The following is a 19,506-nucleotide window of genomic DNA, read 5'->3' on the forward strand; positions in this document are numbered from 1 at the left end:
TGGAATTCCTTTTCAGCATAGAACTTAACTAATGACATATCAAGCATTCAACTAGCCGTCTTTAATATTTTCAGTCTTAACATGAGTTACGTGTGGACAGTACAAAGTTACTTCTGATGGATTATGCATCTGCAGTTTTAGGTCTAAACAGAAGAGGGAAGATGAAACTATTATATAAATACAGTAGAAGAAAAACAAGGGATATAATCTGGTTAGAAAGAAAATGTCTACAAGTGTTTAATTAGCTAGTGTAGTTATAAGCTAAGACAGATACTACATTATTAATCCATGAAGGGAAATTGGAGTGTTGTAGTGACTTTGCATCCAAGTGAACACAAATACATAAAGATATAAGAAAAACAATCTACTAGAACAGATTGTAATATTATAAATTATACATATTGTATATGTATATATATATAACATTGGTTATATGCTTTGGATGTCTGTTCTGGAAGATTCAATGAAGATCCAATGACTCCTAGAATTTCCAGATACCTGATTGGATCCATCTTGCCCTCCACACACAGCAGAGCCCCAGTGCCAGAGGAAGCAAAGCAGACAGAGCCTCCACCACCATGCATCACTGTATAGAGGGTGTTCATATCAGCATATGCTTCCTACAGACATACCGCTGATCCACAGGCCTAAAAAGTTTCAGTTTTGTTTCATCATTCTACAGAACATAATCCCAAATCTTCTGTGGTTTATTCATCTGGTTTTGAGCAGATTGGAGCAGACTGTTCTTCTGTTTTCAGGTCAGTAGAGGTGTACGAACATGGAGACCTTCAGTGTTTAGTATTGCTAAAATATTGCTGCAGGTCATTTGCAGTCAATCAAGGGTTTCTGACCTGCTGCCTCCTCAGGAATCTGGTGGCATCTGGTAATAGCTTACTCTTTCTGCCACATCTAGGTAGTGTAGCTAGTGTTCCTTTAACTGTCAAATGGGAACTCTGCTTCCAGCTGGAGCTCTAGAAACATTCAGTGCCTCTTTTTCTGTATGATTTTTCTTGTTTGTGCAAAACAATGATCTCCAAACATTTTGGACATCTCTCTTGACTTGGGTGTATTTCTAGATCAAGCCATGACGTGCTGATTTTGCTTGTTTGGTTAATCATGAAGATTAAGTGTCCCAAATATCTTCTGGCTCTCAACATCTCAACAGCTTTTTTTTAAACAATTCTTACTGCATTAATGTTTGGATTTATTCTAATGCAGAGTTTTGACCAATATAAATGGTTTTAATTGTTTAGGTGCCTTAGATGGTTGTTACAGTACTGTATAATCCTATGCAATTTTTTAGAGAGACACTTCTGCACATTCTAAAGCATAAAAGTTCAGAATTTTTAGAGGATTTGTTCCTTTATTTTAACTGGAAAACTTAATATAAGACTGTATTTAAATCATTTCTAGGGGCTGCATGCACTGCAATACACTGTATATATCTAATATAGCTCACAGTGTTTTAGGAATGTGATGTTTTGTTTATATTATTAGTGTTGTATTATTATGGGTTTGAGGGATTATGCTGGCCTTTTAATACACGTTTGCAGCTGCACATCAATAACAGTGTAAAACCACAGTAGGTGTGGCTATAAGATATTCATATATTCACTACAAGCACCAGCTGTCATTTCTCACCTGTTACGTTCAGAATCATTTTTCATTCTCTCCATGTTTTCATCCCGAAGAAACTTTCATCTTGGTAAGTTCATCTTGCTTTATATTGGTCGTAGATTTATTAAGATCACTACGTTTATTATTATAATGGTTAAAAGTACCAATTTAACTTCGATAAAGACCAGTAATGGTTTTGAAATAATTCAGTAGATAACCAATAGGTTTCATGGCAACTTAGATGAGCAGTTGCGATGAGTAACTTGGATGAAGACCAGTAGGGTGTGAAATAATTCAGATAAAGACGAGTGAGGTTTTGAAGTAATTCAAAAAAAGACCAATAGGTTTTAGGGTAACTTTGATGATCAGGTTATTTGAAGGTAAATCAGATGAAGATCAATTGGGATGAGTAACTCGAATGAAGACCAGCAGGTTTTAGGGTAACTCTGATGAAGACCAGCAGGTTTTAGGGTTAACTCTGATGAAGACCAGCGGGTTTTAGGGTTAACTCTGATGAAGACCAGTGGGTTTTAGGGTTAACTCTGATGAAGACCAGTGGGTTTTAGGGTAACCCTGATAAAGACCAATAGATTTTAGGGTAACTCTGATGAAGACCAGTAGGTTTTAGAGTAACTCTGATGAAGACCAGCAGGTTTTAGGGTAACTCTGATGAAGACCAGCAGGTTTTAGGATAACTCTGATAAAGACCAATAGATTTTAGGGTAACTCTGATGAAGACCAGTAGGTTTTAGAGTAACTCTGATTAAGACCAGCAGGTTTTAGGGTTAACTCTGATGAAGACCAGTGGGTTTTAGGGTAACCCTGATAAAGACCAGTGGGTTTTAGGGTAACCCTGATAAAGACCAGCAGGTTTTAGGGTAACTCTGATGAAGACCAGAAGGTTTTAGGGTAACTCTGATGAAGGCCAGTAGGTTTTAGGATAACTCTGATAAAGACCAATAGATTTTAGGGTAACCCTGATAAAGACCAGCAGGTTTTAGGGTAACTCTGATAAAGACCAGCAGGTTTTAGGGTAACTCTGATGAAGAACAGTAGGTTTTAGGATAACTCTGATGAAGACCAGTAGGTTTTAGGATAACTCTGATGAAGACCAGTAGGTTTTAGGATAACTCTGATAAAGACCAATAGATTTTAGGGTAACTCTGATGAAGACCAGCAGGTTTTAGGGTTAACTCTGATGAAGACCAGTGGGTTTTAGGGTAACCCTGATAAAGACCAGCAGGTTTTAAGGTAACTTTGATGAAGACCAGAAGATTTTAGGGTAACTCTGATGAAGACCAGTGGGTTTTAGGATAACTCTGATGAAGACCAGCAGGTTTTAGGATAACTCTGATAAAGACCAATGGATTTTAGGGTAACTCTGATGAAGACCAGTAGGGTTTAATGTAATTCAGATGAAGTCCAATTGGGTTTTGGGGTGACTCGGATGATTATCGGGGGTTTGAGGGTTATTTAGGTGACGACCAATAGGAATGTGGAGCAACTCCGATGATGGCCAATAGGCTTTTGGGGTATTTTGTCGGAAGGCCAATGAGGATTTTGGGTCACTCGTCTGAAGTGCCCTATCAGCGTTGTCCTCTCAGCGTTGTTGTTCTACTCCTAGAGCGGCTTGCTCGCAGAATTGCCTGTGATCGCGGATAAAAATAGGCTAGAATATGCGGTTCCCAGCTTCTACACGTTGTGGACACGGAGGCAGAAGATAACAGCATGTCCGGCGCGGTGTTTTCCTCCAGTGGGTTCTGGTTTTAATAAACGCTCCGTGTATTTTCAAGAGAAGCGCTCAGTCTCATGCGGTACAAGGTAACGGATACCAGCGGATACCAGCGGCTGCAATGCGATAAGCTAGCTAACCCGTTAGCTTACCAACTTCGCCTGGTTTCCAGCATGACGGCTATTTACTCAGTGCATTTGCACCTCTCACGGCTCTGTTGAGTCGAGGGTGTATTGAACGGGCTGCTGTTAGCGGTTTCGCTTGCTGTTAAAGCCCCAGTGAACCTTTCCCTGCCCTCGTCTGATTGCTAGGTGGCTAGTTAGCTAGCTCGTAGTTATCGGTCGTTCTGATGTTGCGGTTAGCCACGTTAGCCACCGCTCTGTGTAGTCGAGACTTTTTGTTTATTCGTTTCTAAATTTACGTTTTTATACATTTAATGTCGGTTTAAATTCGAGTTCTCCTCGTAGAGCAGAAAAATTGGGGCTTTCCCAGCTAACAACACCAGGACAGCTGTATAGCAACTAACTGACTGTAGGGCAAAACTCCTGTTGCGTTAGAGCTGCGAGTAACTCACACACGGTAATTGTATTTATTCACAGTATATTTGTATGTATGTTTGAAAGGAAAAATACATACATAAATAAATTAATACACAGTTTGTGTGTTGTGTGTAAATGGATGCATTTTCTCTCATACACACCCTAATATAGCTAGCTAGTTACCATATGCACTCTTACCATTCTTACCATCTGCATCTGTACAGTTGTGTGTGTGTGTGTGTGTGAAGAACTTGTGTGTCTCTCTCTTCCACACAGGTGGTTTTGTGAGGATGGCCTGTAAAAGATGAGAGCAATGAAGCCCACAAGGAACCTGATGCTGGTGCTTTGTCCCACACTGGTGCTGGGCTTCCTTTACTACTCCTCTGGCAGACTGCATCTGCAGGCCTGGGGGCAGAAATCACGTTAGTATAACTTCACACTGGCCGGCTCTGTCTTGTTTATTTATTTGTATTGTTTTGTGATGTGCAGGTGTGTTCCTGTCAGATGACTGGTCACTTTTTGCTCTGCCTTATTCATAAGAAATCATGCCTTGGGGCTTTATTTTCCCCTCATATAACAGCACATATACTGTTAGATATACTGTGTATGGCATTTTGTGTGTCCTTGTTGAGATGTTGTCTTGGGAATTCAGAAATGATTTGGCTGTGATGGAGAGGGAAGGTCAAGTTGGAGGTAGTGACCAGAAGAGGGAGCTACACCTCCATCGCAGAAGAGCTTAATTTAGTAAAATGAAGGATTTGGCATTTATTTAAAAAAAGAAAAAGAAAAAAGAAGAGTATTTGCTAGACGGTTCTAGGTTATGGTCTTCGTTCCTACACAGCTTAAAGTCAAAATTAAATTCTACTCGCCTGAAGAGGTTTTGTCTTGTACAGGTATTGAATGGATATGTGCAACCTGTGGGTTGCTGGTGGACATCTGTATCTTGTTTTGGTTGGACTGAATTCACATATCAGTAGTCAGATCTTTAATGGGTGGTCTGATTCGCTTTAGATCTCTAAGACGGTTTGTGTCCAGGGTCATGTGAGCTGTTTTTGAAAAACCTAGAGATGGCCAATGATATGTTTTTCTTCACCCAGAGCCCTTTTCTGATTTCCAGAAGAGTGCTGTTTTAGGTTTGTGCTTGGTAAGAGATACAAAATGGCATTGTTCTGTTTTTTAGCTGTCGGCGGTTACCTTTGGGGATGTCCCTAAAAGTGCTTAAGGGGGGAGAAATGTGATGTGCTTGTGAATTCTGGGCAGATACCATGCAGTAGTAGAATGCTGTATTTGAATTAGATCTTACTGAGTTAGAGATTACTGATTTACCCTTAGGCAGACATTTTATTTTGGAGTTGTGCTGTCATCCAGAACTTTAGAAATATATTAGCCAACCTACTATTACCACTGTATTGCTCGCTGGATGCTAACTACAAACCAAAATGAGTAATGGTTAATTCTGAATTCCACATAGCAGCTTTTGGACAATAAAATGCGATTACTTATGCAGGACTAGAGAAGTCATTGTCATACAGTTCCTAGAAAGATTTTGCTATAAACGTGACCTTGAGATAGACGTTCATAAGGGGTCGAGTAGATGGATCTATAGATTGATTATGTAATTATACATGCTGTTAATTTTTCATTAACAGCGTGTTAACCACTTTAACATGCTCACCTTGCAGGTAAATGGCCATTTCATTTGCACACTTTGACCTGTTTAAAGAAGGAACGTATCCCTTTGCCCCATTTCAAACCGAACGCTTCTTGAGTACACGTGCAGTAAAGCTGGAAATGATTCTTGTAACTGAGGCTCATCGATCAGCATTTGCCAGTAATTAGAATGGTAATGTTTGTTGGCATTGTGTTTGTGGCGTTTGTAGAGGGCAGAGGAGCCGTAGCCCCCCGGGCGTTCTTGCCGCTGCCAGCTTTGCTTCGATATGAAAATGGAGCGCAAAATGCTCACAGATTGGTGCACATTAACCTCTTTCCTCAGTTTGAAGTTGTTTGGGAGGAGAAATAAACTGTGTGTTTGTTTTTTTCCATCTCCCCCCAGCTTAGATGTAAGCATGCTTAAACGTGAGCCACCCACACCTATGCTGCAAATGCTACATGTACCGTGAAGCCCTTTACTGTTGGAGTATGACTGGAACATTTCCCTCAGGGTTAAGAACACACTGTAATCCAGCACTCAACCAGTTGTTTTTTTTTCTTATGTGCATAACTTCATAGTCTACAAAGTCATTTTTATTGAAAATTGATATTGTCCTTAACTTAATCATTTCCATATTTCTTTGGACGGTTTGTTCTCTGAGCTTGCCTAAGCTGAAATCTGAAAAAGTATTTAAAGTTTGAGTTTTTGTGATTTTAGTCCAGTCTCTTGGTCACTCATATTCTGTCATTCATATTTATCAAATATACTCTAAAAGCTGTATGCATAAAGCACACCAGCAGATGTAAACGACTAGCTTCAAGAGTACGACCTTGCTCTTTTATTAACCAGCATTTCTAGTGATTGTCATACAGGTTGGTCTTGATGCTGAGGATTTAAACCATATATTTTAAAAATGCTGCTTATGCTGTTTTGTTTGGATTGAGCAGCTTGACAAGCTTCACGATGGCAGTTGAGAAAAACGTACCTTTGATGAGAGATTTCGAAGCTCATTTATACTGAGTACTAAAATGCAGAGTATTTTATAATGAGTAAACTTTGTTCAACTCCTCACAGTAGAACTATAGGCTGTACATTTCCAAATGTTTGTAGTTGTCTTCTCACCTTCTGAAATCAAGTGTATTTATAGTCCACCCCCCCCCCCCCCCCCAACCACCCCCTTCTTACTGCAGAAACTGCCACTTCTCTTCTTGTGGTAAGGGGTTTGATTTCAGCCGCAGTGCTTTTCTGTGGAAATTACACAAACAACGAGTGCACCTTAAAGTAGTGAATTCACTCTTTAAAAAGGGTGTCTGGCTACTTTTGGACACATTGTTGGACATGAGTAGTCTTGCTTGTTTTGCTTGACTTTAGACACAATCCTAATCAAGCACAGCATTATTATGGGCCTGTAGTGCTAACATTGTCAATTAGCACTGTCAGTTTTTTCACAGCAAATTTTCCAGTGCTGAATCACCATTCATAGAGCCTGTTTATACCTGATGTTAACATGCGTTTTTGGTGATTGCATCACGTTCACAGAAAAGCCAGGTGTAAACACCCCCAAGACTCCCTGTGATCGGATTACGACCAGATCAAACAAGCTATGCTCTGAGGTCTTCTCCCTATTTAACACAAGTTAAAACAGAATGCATTTTCTGTGATCAGATTCCGTCCGACAAGCGAAAATACGTCTGTCATTAAAAAAAAAGGTTAATACGAATAATAATTAGTATTGATCTTGCCTTATGTCCCCTCTTGCCCTGACTGTCTCTCTCTCTCGCTGGGTGTATGCACTGTTTTGTTTAGTTTTTTGTTTTTTTGTTTTCCCCCAGTAGATGAGAGTTGCATTACAGAATTTGTTCCCTTGCGGTTTAAGTACTCACGTTTTCTGATGAAGCCGTTACAGGAATGCGAAAAACAATCTATTATTTCATGGTGATGTAGAACCACTGTTTGTCTGTTCAGTCTAATGGAACAGGACAATTTTGATGAGAAATCAGTGTTTAAAGGAAGTAAACAGTGTGGGGATGCGCTTTAATGACACATTATTAAGTGTAAACAGAATCTGGTCAAAGTTAATCCAGATACTGTCCGTATACAAGACGCATTGTTAATGTCAGGTGTAAGCAGGCGCGTGGTTATAAATTTAACCCCCACTTTGTTGATTTATACCGGGCAACTTTGCAGTGTACTTAAGGCTTCATTATTTTGACTTTTTTTATATAAAAGCTAATGCTAAAATGTCTTCCTCAAGGCTGTCAATAACACGGTTCTTTTTTTACTCGAAGTTCAGGCACTTTCATAATTTTGTAACTCAACATTTTGTTGTTTAAGTATTGGTTTACTATATGAAGTGTAATTTAATAAACCTAATGAAACTATTTATTCCATTCCACAACCATCACTAGCATCTCGCGCTAAGATTTTCCTGCGCATGCTTGGTGACTGCTGATATGGTTTCCTTAAGCTCTTTAGACTTCAGGGTTTTTTATTTTTCCACATTAGTTTTATTTTTTCCACAGGATTTTTTGGCCCAAGAGCTTACAACCTTAGATTGTTTCATTAAGAGATTAGCTGGAGTCCAGCTGCCTGTGCAAATTTCTGGCTCCAGCAGCATAATCATTCTGAAGTCTGGCTGTTTTATAGTTTATAGTTTTATAGTTACTATAGGTCACCGAGAGTTGAGTGTTTTGCAAAGGTTATTTTAGACTGTGAAACTAAATGGTACACACAATCGTAAGCTGTCAAGTCAGCTCTGCTTCATGTAGCTTTGTGAAACACTGAAGGTGTATGAGGGTCAACTGGTGGAGTATCAGTTCTAATTAAACCACGTCCGATCATGTAATGTATGAAAAGCAAATACCCTGTCTTCCACCCCCGTCCAATATAGACTATTTTTTTTTTACCAGAAATCATTGTATTCCGTGTTTCTTTGATTAAGATTTAGTGCGCCTTTAGATGTGCAAGCAGCTCAAATTACTCACCAGAGGAAGAAAAGCACATTTTTGTACTCAAATTCAGATTCATGCAATTCCCTCTTTACCTCCTTCGGTTGATCACACAGAATGTGGTGGTGTGGGGTGTTGTTTTTGTATGCTTTACACTAAATCTATGAGGCTAATGAAGGCAGCAAGTTATAGAAACTTATGTGCACCAATTAGCATCATCCAAACTCTATGCCTAGGTAATAACACTTTGTAGAGTTGTTGGATAATCTACAATAGAGGGATTTGTTTTTGAGGTTTCAAACACTGTATGGCCATTATCTATAGAATGGACATGAATACAATCAGTAGTAGATTTTTATCTGTACTGTCCATTCTTCTAGATAAGTGTGTGTAATAGAAACCACATAAGCATCTTGATGCGTTTGGAGGCAAGTGTGTTGATTTTGGCATTGATTTTAGGCTTCCGTACCTCAGATGTCAGACTTCAAACATGTACTTAAGGAGGATACACAGTGGGGTCAATTAAGGTCTAGTTGTCAGTAGTAGGGTTCCTCTTCTTCCTATTATTGTTGTTGCTTTTATTGCTATTTTTATTAAACTCTCTAGGAATGAAAAGTTGTTGGTTTTGTTTACTAAAGTTAAAGCAATTTATAAATGGAATCATCTGTAATGTTTATACATATACATAATCATAATATAGTTTAAAATATGTGGGATTCTTTTGCATTTTAAAAACGGTATTAAGGTAATGTATGCAGTATGTCATCCATGGTTTACCTAAATCGCTGCAACCCTGCGCAGTAGTCACATCCGGCTTTTACCATATCAACACCAAAAAGAGCTGTGGTTTGGTGGAAAGAATGATCATGTTGGTGGCGAAAAATAGCATAATTAGAGCAAAAGACGAATAATGATTTTGTCATAATTTGCACTAAAGGGCCTGTAGATCAGCTACATTGAATTAGGGGGGACATGTATGTATACATTGGAGTGATATGCTTTTAAGTATTGCTTAAAGAAGATTATTGAAGTCTTGCTTCACAACTGCAATGGAAACCTTTTTAAATCATTGTTAGAAGCTGGTCTGGCATTTCTGGGAGGATCTTGGCTGTGTGTGTGTTTTGAACAACTCAAACTAACAACACATTACAACCCACAAGGCATGATCCTCACACACCTGAGCTTAACTCACACTCTTGTCTTTCAGAAGTGGACGTGGATAGCTCACTCTACGCGGGACATGTAGCATCAGGTATAGGTTCACTGTATCCCTCAAGACAATTAGGCCAAACACATTGTTAATGTTGGGAGGTTAACATAACTAACAGTTAATAGTACCGACAGTACATTTTCTCTTTGCTAATCATTGTCTAGCCTGGTTTGACCGGTTTGTCCTTTTTCCGTCTGCCATCACCGTTCCAACAGTTTTCAAGCTAAAATACAATGAGTAGGTTCATTTTATTGTTATTCATTTCTGCTCATTCCTAGGTTTACTGCCTTGCCTTTCAAGAGATGGGATTCTCGTATTTTAATGGCAGACTAAAATCAAGGCAACACAAAGTGGAAGTTAAGATTTTGTAATGGTCAGACCAGGCTAATCACCATCATGGCCTCATAATGGTAATAGGAGAAATTAATGTTGACAGACCCATGCATTTAAAGGACCATATCAGACTTTATTTGATCACTTATTTATTTATTTATATATTTATTTATTTTTCTTCCCTTGAGATCTACCAAATGTTTGTGTGGTTCTATGTAAGACTGCAATGAATGTTCAGTAAAATATGAATTGTAATAAGCTGATAAAAAGTAAATCAAGTAAATTAAAATTAAAGTTTATTAATATTTTTATAAACATAACCAAAACCTTAACCTCTTTTAAGAAAACCATCCACCAGTACTAATCAGTTCAGGTTTTGTCAGCTATTTTATGATCTGGTAGCTATTTTACTGATGTTTTTTATTTACCTTAAAGTTTTTTGTTGTCCCAAAAAATCTCATACATTGGAATCAAAACAAATGAATACAATGTATGTAGAAGTACAGCTAACAGTAGTAAATAATGAATAATAATAATATGTAATTAATGTTAATCCAGCTATTACTTAATATAAGTAATATATATAATCATAATATAGTAGTAAAAACGGAACATCCTTCTTAAAAATGTCTTTAGCTTCTTATTCTTGCAGAATATGTAAAGATTCAAGATTTTTAGTAGAATATCCAACAATGTTTCATAGCTAAAAGCTTCTCCGGCTTCTATTTATTCCTTAAACTTAAACAGAGGTATATCAGTCTTACGAATATTTTTAAAAAAATAGCTTTTTTTTCTTTTAGCTGTTCTGTATTGTGCCTCATTCAAAAGCAGCGCAGAACAAATAGGTGGAATTTATTAATTGATTGTTATTTAATTTTAATGTTCTTTATAAGTTTATGTATTTAATTATTATAAAAATGCTAAAGAGGTTACAAATGGGCAACGTTGTTTTCTTTATAGACCAAATAATACGATTTTCTATGACATGGCTCCTTTTAATGTTTAAATGTTTGGTCTGCTTTAGCCTGGTCTCGACTAGCACATGAATATAGTAGTTTTGAAATGATTGTGACTGAAATGTTTGTTAACCCCTCAACATTCTGAAGCTTTGCTAAATTGACACACAAACACAAACCCTGGTCTTCCACACATACACATGCAGTTACAAAGACTCTAACAGTGCTTCTGTCCCAGTCAACACAACCAATTAAACCTCTTCACTGAAGGTACCTATAATGATTTTTCCCCCCCCTTTCAAGTCCACTCTAGATTTTTTGTGTGTTTGTGTAGAATTCTGTTAATGTGGGACCTGTTTCACAAGAGAAAGAGAACATCTCTACTGTCTCAAATGTAGAAAGCAGGGCTAAGTATCAAAATATCAAATGTTTATTATACCAGTAGAACTGCTTTACTGAGTAATGTGTAATTTATGTTTTATTGCATATTTTCTAAATTAAGTAGTCAAGTCTCATTAACATCAGTGAGTCAATAAATCTTTTATACTTGTTTTTAAATCTAAACAAACCTGTGATACATTCACACCTAATATGTAGCTATTTAAATAAACATCTTGTTTAGTTATTAATCAACAGTACTGCTAAGCATGTTGGAACCCCAGTCCTGCAATGTGTACAGTGTACTGAGTGTTTAATTGTCAAATTTAAGAATTGTTTTAATTTTTTACATTTCTTACAAACAATTGAACAGAAGAAAACAATATAACATTTGTAGCTCTGATGTTCCAAACTTTCTTAGCAGGTTTGTTTTGTTTTACATCAGTAAAGCAAAGTTTAAGGTTTGTTTTTTTTATGTTTTTTTTTGTTTGTTTTTTTTTTTTTGGGGGGGGGGGGGGGGGGGTCAGTGTTATTTTTGCTCTATAAAAACATTTGGAAACTTTGATACTTAGCCCTTCCAATGTAGCCCCACATCATGTGCCACTCCAGCACTTGGATTTCATTACTTTGTTTTGTGTAAACATCTAGTCAGCACAGTGGTTGGTTTTTCAGTTTTAACTAATCAATGCTGATGCAAAAATAATGTTTTGCCTTATAAAACCTTACCAAACCCTACATGTATTCCTCTGCCATGAAAGACGCTTAAAATACATTTTAGGCCAAAACCCCAACCGGTCTAAACATAACCAACTTTCTGCAAGGAAGCTTTGAGACCTTGGGATCTTCAGATGCCTGATTTCTATCATATCTGCTGGTATCACATGACCTACTTTACTTATACTATGTTTCAGGACAGTCTGTTAAACTTCAGGCAATACTAATTTGAGGGAGATTAGAGTAGGGTCAGAATGTTTTGTTTATAATCCTAAATCTGAAGATTGAATGGAAGACTCTCGCCCCTTCTTTATGTTAATTACTGACCAGATTGCTGACAGAAGCACAGTAATCTTTGTATGAAAAAGCCTCACTGCACACATCGTGCTGCTTCTGCCCAAAGCTATTGCAAACACCGGCCACTAACAAACACACTGCTATTGATACCAGCTCTGACGCTAATACAGCCCCGCACACAAACGCTCACTCACTGGTATGCATAAATTGTTCCGATCAATTTATATCTACTTCCAGTGTTTTGTTTGTTTTTTCTTTGCTTGTTTAAAGTTTTAACTTCTGCTTTATTTGTTTTTTAAGGTTTTTACTTGAATCTAACCAGTGGCAAAGAAAGTGGGTTTAATTGCTTCTTGTTTTTTTTCCTCGTTCTGACAGTAAGAGCTGCATCACTTATTATTTAGAGCTGTGGCTCATCATGGACATAAGCGTCATGGCAATATGGGGCTTTCAGTGATTTTCTTTCAGCTGTTCATGTTCATGGAGCAAAGTGTTATTTCACACCTGGACAGAAACCGTGTTAAGCCATGGGTATATGTAAAGGCTGCATGATGCAGATAAAACACCATATTGCTATAACAGTCATAGCCAAAATTATTGACACCCCCACATTTTTTTTCAGAAAATGAAGCGCTTCCCTTAGAACTTTGTTACAATTACAGATGCTTTGGTGTTCACATGTCTGTTTGTTTTGTTTGCTTTGAAGCAACACAAAAATAGCAGAAGAAAAAGTCAGATCTGGGATCATTTCACACAGAACTCCAAAAATGGACTGGACGTATTTATTGACATCCTCTACTAAATATTTGATAGCACAGCCCTTGGAAACAATAACTGAAATCAGTCTTCCTGTAACAATGAATGAGTTTCTTACACCTCTGTACTGGAACTTTGGAACACACTTCTTTTGCCAGCTGCTCCAGGTCTTTCATTTTTAAAGGGTGCCTTCTTCCAACGTCTGTTTTGAGATTTTTTCACAGGTGTTCTAGATGTTTTAGATCTGGACTGGATTGTTAACCACTTGAGAACTCTCCAGCACTTAAACTAGTCTTAAACCATTTTTGGGTGCTCTTTTGGCCCAACATTGCACTCAATTTCTTTGGTAGTCTTCAGATTTCATAATGCCTTGCGCACAGTCAAGGAATCCAGTGCTAGAAACAGCAGAACAACCCCAAACATCTTTGAACATATTTAGTTTTTTTTTCTGCTTCACCATAAAGCTCTGTTTTGGTCTCCTCTGGGTAGGGTATCTCTTCTACAATGGTATTCCATTTTAATTAGATGTCGATGGATAGTGCAAGCCGACATGGTTGTACCATTCATCTGCATTCTCTATTCATATCTCTATTCTTTTAACCAACATTCGAACAATCCTTCATTGCAATCTTCCAACAGTTTTTCTATACAGTCCGCATCCAGGAAGGTTAGCTACAGTGACATTAGCTGTAAACGTCTTAATGACCTCACACACAGTGGACACAGGAACCTTAAGATCTCTGAAGATTGGCATGTAGCCTTGAGGTTGCCCATACCTTTCTACAATTTTGGTTCTTACATCCTCAGACAATTCTTTGCTCTTCTTTTTTTCAGACTGCTCAGTGCAGCACATGCACAACATCCTCTGTTTTGTTTTTTGTTTGTTTTATTTTTTTGTTGTTCCAGTACAAAATAGAAATAAATTTGAATACCAAAGTACTCGTAATTGCAAGAAGCTTCCAGGAGAAGAGCTGCCTTTTCTAAAAAAAAAAAAACTTGGGGTGCCTATATTTGTGGCTATGACTGTATATTGCTGCATATAATATCTTGCATAACTGTTCAGTCCACTTGTCTGGATTATAAATGCCACATGATATGCCTTATGATATTTTGCATATAAATATTTTGTGATATAATTAGATACAGCTGACCTTCAGTGCTACCGGTTGTAAGTAAAACATGTTGAACAATAGTTAACAGGGAAATGCTGTTTGCATAAGTGTTTGAAAGCTCAGTTCTACACAGATAACTGATATCGCCTTAATAAGGACACAATTGACTTCCAATTAATCTCTGTGAATCCTTATAAAAGTTAATCTTTTTTGGACAAAAAAAACAATTTAACAGCTGCAATGGCAAAATCAACGCCTTCAGTCCAGTTGGGAATTTGTGGCGGTATTTAGAAACTACAGCCCACAAATGTCATCAAACCAACCTGAACAACCTGGAGCAAATCTGCTACGAAGAATAAGTGAAAATCACTCCCAAGCCGTGTGCAAAGCTGATAGAAACTAATCCCTACAGATTTAAGTACTAGTCTGAAGGGATTAAATACTTATACAAGCAGCGTTTTTCTTTTTTATTATTATTATTATTATTAAAGATCTGATGAGAATGAATTTTGGATTAGAAATGTGACCTTAAGAGCATATTGATTTGCAGTATAAAATACTGTCTGGAACTGTGTGTCATTTGTAATCGAGATAAATCTGATGACTTTTAAGACGTTTAAATACATTTGCAACATACTGTGTGATATAATTGCAGTATGCATAGCAATGTATTAAACATGTGACATTCTCAGCACTGAGTTGAAAATCTCAATCGCCGGTAGAAACAATACAGAAATTTGAAAAGGTTTTGTGAACAGTAAACTGTCGAGGAGGTTGAACCTCAGTCTGCATTATTTTGACTCTGTATCTTATATTTGTTGGGTTATGTAAATGTCTTTATTCATCCAAGGACCCAAAGAAATGTCTGTGATTGGTCAAGATATATAATATATATATACGATTATACAGTTCAAATATGTTTTATAAGTACATTGAATGTTTCAGCATTGGGAAGCACATGATGGAAAGTTCTTTTAGGGACACAAAGGAGATACTGATGCATGATAACTGCATGTTTAGCTATGCACTAACTAACCTGTCATCTCTGGCCCATCATCTATCCCAGAACAACAAGCGATTATCCTGCTCTGTGTTTTTTCCACAGCTTTTCCAATAATACATGGTGTGTGTGCTTCTCTCTTTCAGGTATGTACACTCTGTTGATTTCTTTTGTTTCTCTTTTTAGTGTATGACAAGCAGGGATTCCTCATCAAGCTTGATGCAAAACTGTAAGTAACTGATTGGTGTGTGATTCTGCTTGTCTCTGTATCTGCGTGTGCCTGTATTTGTCGAAAGCACTGGTTCTTGTCCCTAGGCTTGTCCCCATGTCTGAATGGACTCGTAAATGAAACGTAAACCAGTGTTCTGTCCTTGATTTCCTCTTTTTATAGCCTTTGGTAGTATTAGCTACAAACCGGATTCCAAAAAACTTGTGACACTAAACAAATTGTGAATAAAAACTGAATGCAATGATGTGGAGATGGCAAATGTCAATATTTTATCCGTAATAGAACATAGATGACAGATCAAAAGTTTAATCTGAGTAAATGTAACATTTTAAAGGAGAAATATGTTGATTCAAAATTTCATGGCGTCAACAAATCCCAAAAAAGTTGGGACAAGTAGCAATAAGTGGCTGGAAAAAGGAAATTGAGCATATAACGAACAGCTGGAAGACCAATTAACACTAATTAGGTCAATTGACAACATGATTGGGTATAAAAAGAGCTTCTCAGAGTGTCAGTGTCTCTCTGAAGCCAAGATGGTAAGAGGATCAACAATTCCACCATTGTTGCGCAGAAAGATAGTGCAGCAATACCAGAATGGTGTTACCCAGTGTAAAATAGCAAAGACTTTTAAGTTATCATCATCAACCGTGCTTAACATCATCACAAGATTCAGAGAATCTGGAACAATCACTGTGCGTAAGGGTCAAGGCCGTAAAACTCTACTGGATGCTCGTGATCTCCGGGCCCTTAAACGTCACTGCACCTCAAACAGGAATGCCACTGTCAAGGAAATAACAGAATGGGCTCAGGAATACTTCCAGAAATCCTTGTCATTGAACACAATCCGCCGTTGCCAGCTGAAACTCTACAGTGCAAAGAGGAAGCCATTTCTAAGCAAGCTCCACAAGCTCAGACGTTTGCACTGGCCCAGGGGTCTTTTAAAATGGAGTGTGGCAAAATGAAAGACTGTTCTGTGGTCAGATGAGTCACGATTTGAAGTTCCTTATGGAACACTGGGACGCCATGTCATCCGGACCAGAGAGGACAAGGATAACCCAAGTTGTTATCAACGCTCCGTTCAGAAGCCTGCATCACTGATGGTATGGGGTTGCATGAGTGCTTGTGGCATGGGCAGCTTGCATGTCTGGAAATGCACCATTAATGCAGAGAACTATGTTCAGGTTCTAGAACAACATATGCTCCCATCTAGACGTCATCTCTTTCAGGGAAGACCCTGCATTTTTCAACAAGATAATGCCGGACCACATTCTGCAGCAATCACAACATCATGGCTACGTAGGAGAAGGATCCGGGTACTGAAATGGCCAGCCTGCAGTCCAGATCTTTCACCTATAGAGAACATTTGGCGCATCACAAAGAGGAAGGTGCGACAAAGAAGGCCCAAGACTATTGAACAGTTAGAGGCCTGTATTAGACATGAATGGGAGAGCATTCCTATTTCTAAACTTGAGAAACTGGTCTCCTCTGTACCCAGACGTCTGTTGAGTGTTGTAAGAAGAAGGGGGGGATGCCACACAGTGGTAAAAATGGCATTGTGCCAACTTTTTTGGGATTTGTTGACGCCATGAAATTTTGAATCAACATATTTGTCCTTTAAAATGTTACATTTACTCAGATTAAACTTTTGATCTGTCATCTATGTTCTATTACGAATAAAATATTGACATTTGCCATCTCCACATCATTGCATTCAGTTTTTATTCACAATTTGTTTAGTGTCCCAACTTTTTTGGAATCAGTAAAATCAGACACTGTTTAGAGGGCCATTTTGGACTGAACACTGAGGCTGAACTAACAGTTACTTTCATTCATCACCATCAATTCTCCATTATGGGTACCTTTAATAGCTTGACAAACCTGACAGTAGTTTTCGGTATAGTTGCAACTATTTTTACTGCATAAAAACGCACAGCTATCATAAATGGAGGTCACGAGGGAGTGAAATACAACATGAGGCAGGATATGGGCCCTTTAATTGGCCCATACAGTATCTGTGTAATCGGTGTGACCCCAAACTCCCCCAAAATATTTCACTTTATATCTTGTCTGGTTGTTTATGTGAACAGTACAGAGCTATGTAGCTTATAAATGAAGGGGTTAAGGGGTCCTGGACCTTTGCTGATTAATTAAGCGCTGCCCCTTGGATTTTCCCCTCACCCCGCTGTATTCCCATTTTACATCTTCATTATAGGCGCTTCATGGGAGGTCTGTTAGACCAAAGAAAAATGTGACGTCCTTTCTCTTGATACCACTTAACTCCACCTGTACAAATGCCTCCGCCGTCAACAGGTCGTCTTACTCGTCCCAGCAGAATGAGTATAAATGGAGACCTACTGGAAGGATCTCATTTGCCTTCGGCGAATCAGTAGGTTTACAGGACAGCTAGCTCAACATAAACATTACCGCACACAGACGTTTCAGTGTTGTTAGTCTTTATTATTTTAGACGTTGTACCAATTAGAGCGATGGGAATGCATCACAGCTGGTCCTTCATAATTTAACTCAACGCTCCGACCTCCGTGACCTCAGAACATTAGTGTGTGTAGAAGGAGGATTTATGGTATTATTTCACTGGATCTGAGTTTTAGCGGTTGGCCTGCTTATCTCTCCAGGAATCGAAAGGCCTGCACAACACTGAGGTTTAAATGAATTTGCTATAGTTGAGACTGTTTACGCTTGATGCATTTGACCTCCCTTTGCATTGCTCTCCTGTCAGGATTAATGTTACGTCCTGCTGACGTTTGCCGCAGGAAACTGAGTAATTGCGTGCACAAAAAAAAGACAAAAGACACAGCGCCACAGCTCATCAGCGGCAGGAAATGCATTTTCAGAGGCACAGTTCAGTCAGATTGTGTAGATAATGTAACAGTCAAGGCCCTCTGGTGGAGCTTACATTTCTTCATGATTAAATAGTTCATGTAAATAAATTCAGAGTAGAGTAAATAAAATAGTAGTTTAATGAAGGAAAAAGTGGTGGTGATACGAACCAGATATGTATATTTAAACATTGCCTGGTGTGTGTGTGTGTGTGTGTGTGTGTGTGTGTTTATTTATTTCTATTTATATGTAAGGTTGCAACAATAAGGTATTTGTGTAAAATCTTTTATGTCAGTTATGGTTGTGTATGTCTCAGCTTGTCCAAAAATGCTAGTAAGCACGTTATTCTTGAGGGGCGTTTCAAAGCACAAATTCCATTTCCCGACTGTAGAGTAGTGGAGCAAGAAGCAAGTAATGGAGCAAGAAAAGCTCATTCTTGCATATTACTGCTTTAAATTTTAATTTAGAGTTAATCATTAATATTTAGTTTAATTATAGCATTAAAGATGACAACATTTCACAGCAGTTAGAAGACAACTCCAAGAACCTTTTTCAGGAAATTTCCTTAGTTGCTCATGTAATCCCGGAAAGAAGTTAATAATATAATAATGAGTAATATAGGATAATGAGTAAAAAGCATGGTTTGGGGCTTGGATGACAGGCTTTGTAACATGCACGTACGGAGAGCAAGTTGTGGCTAGAAACTCACCCAGGGGCATCTAATAGCATAGTAAGCTGTGCAAAGCGGACATGTTTGCTGTGCACGGGCACCTGAAGCATAAGCATCCCGGAGCACATGGCCAACACGGCAGCATAGCTGCACTGTAAGTGCTGTGTCTTTATCGCCCTATATTAAGTCCTTTCTGCACTGCTGCTTTTAAGGTAATGGAATGTTGCACCATGCGTTATCTAACACGGTTATTCAGGCGTTTTCAATTTTGCTGTTTAATAATGGCCATGTACAAGATAATAGCTTAAGCTAACATAATAGGCTGTAAATTATAATTATTTATATATATATATATATATATATATATATATATATATATATATATATATATATATATAAATATATAAATATATATATATATATATATATATATTACATTTAATTACAATTTTCCTGCCACTACATTGATAAAAAAAAATATCAAATATAAAAAACAAATTGCCAGTGATTACCTTAACTACACATTACC

General features: G+C 37.9%; 1 protein-coding gene across 4 annotated transcripts in view; it reads left to right on the forward strand.

Moving 5' to 3' along the window:
• Nucleotides 1-3,234: 3,234 nt before the first annotated feature.
• Nucleotides 3,235-19,506, forward strand: part of st3gal3a (ST3 beta-galactoside alpha-2,3-sialyltransferase 3a) — a 58,440-nt gene continuing 42,168 nt past the window's right edge. Inside the window, exons 1-4 of one of the 4 annotated variants that reach the window (XM_072683965.1) lie at nucleotides 3,235-3,928; nucleotides 4,165-4,310; nucleotides 9,695-9,739; nucleotides 15,427-15,469. In XM_072683965.1, the coding sequence (XP_072540066.1) occupies nucleotides 4,193-4,310; nucleotides 9,695-9,739; nucleotides 15,427-15,469 (206 nt within the window). In that variant the 5' untranslated portion in view covers nucleotides 3,235-3,928; nucleotides 4,165-4,192. The remainder of the gene's footprint in view (nucleotides 3,929-4,164; nucleotides 4,311-9,694; nucleotides 9,740-15,426; nucleotides 15,470-19,506) is intronic. The other 3 variants (XM_072683967.1, XM_072683966.1, XM_072683968.1) reach the window with 3 other exon arrangements.

The sequence above is a fragment of the Salminus brasiliensis genome, chromosome 7, assembly GCF_030463535.1.
Source record: "Salminus brasiliensis chromosome 7, fSalBra1.hap2, whole genome shotgun sequence".
Classification (NCBI taxonomy): Eukaryota; Metazoa; Chordata; class Actinopteri; order Characiformes; family Bryconidae; genus Salminus; species Salminus brasiliensis.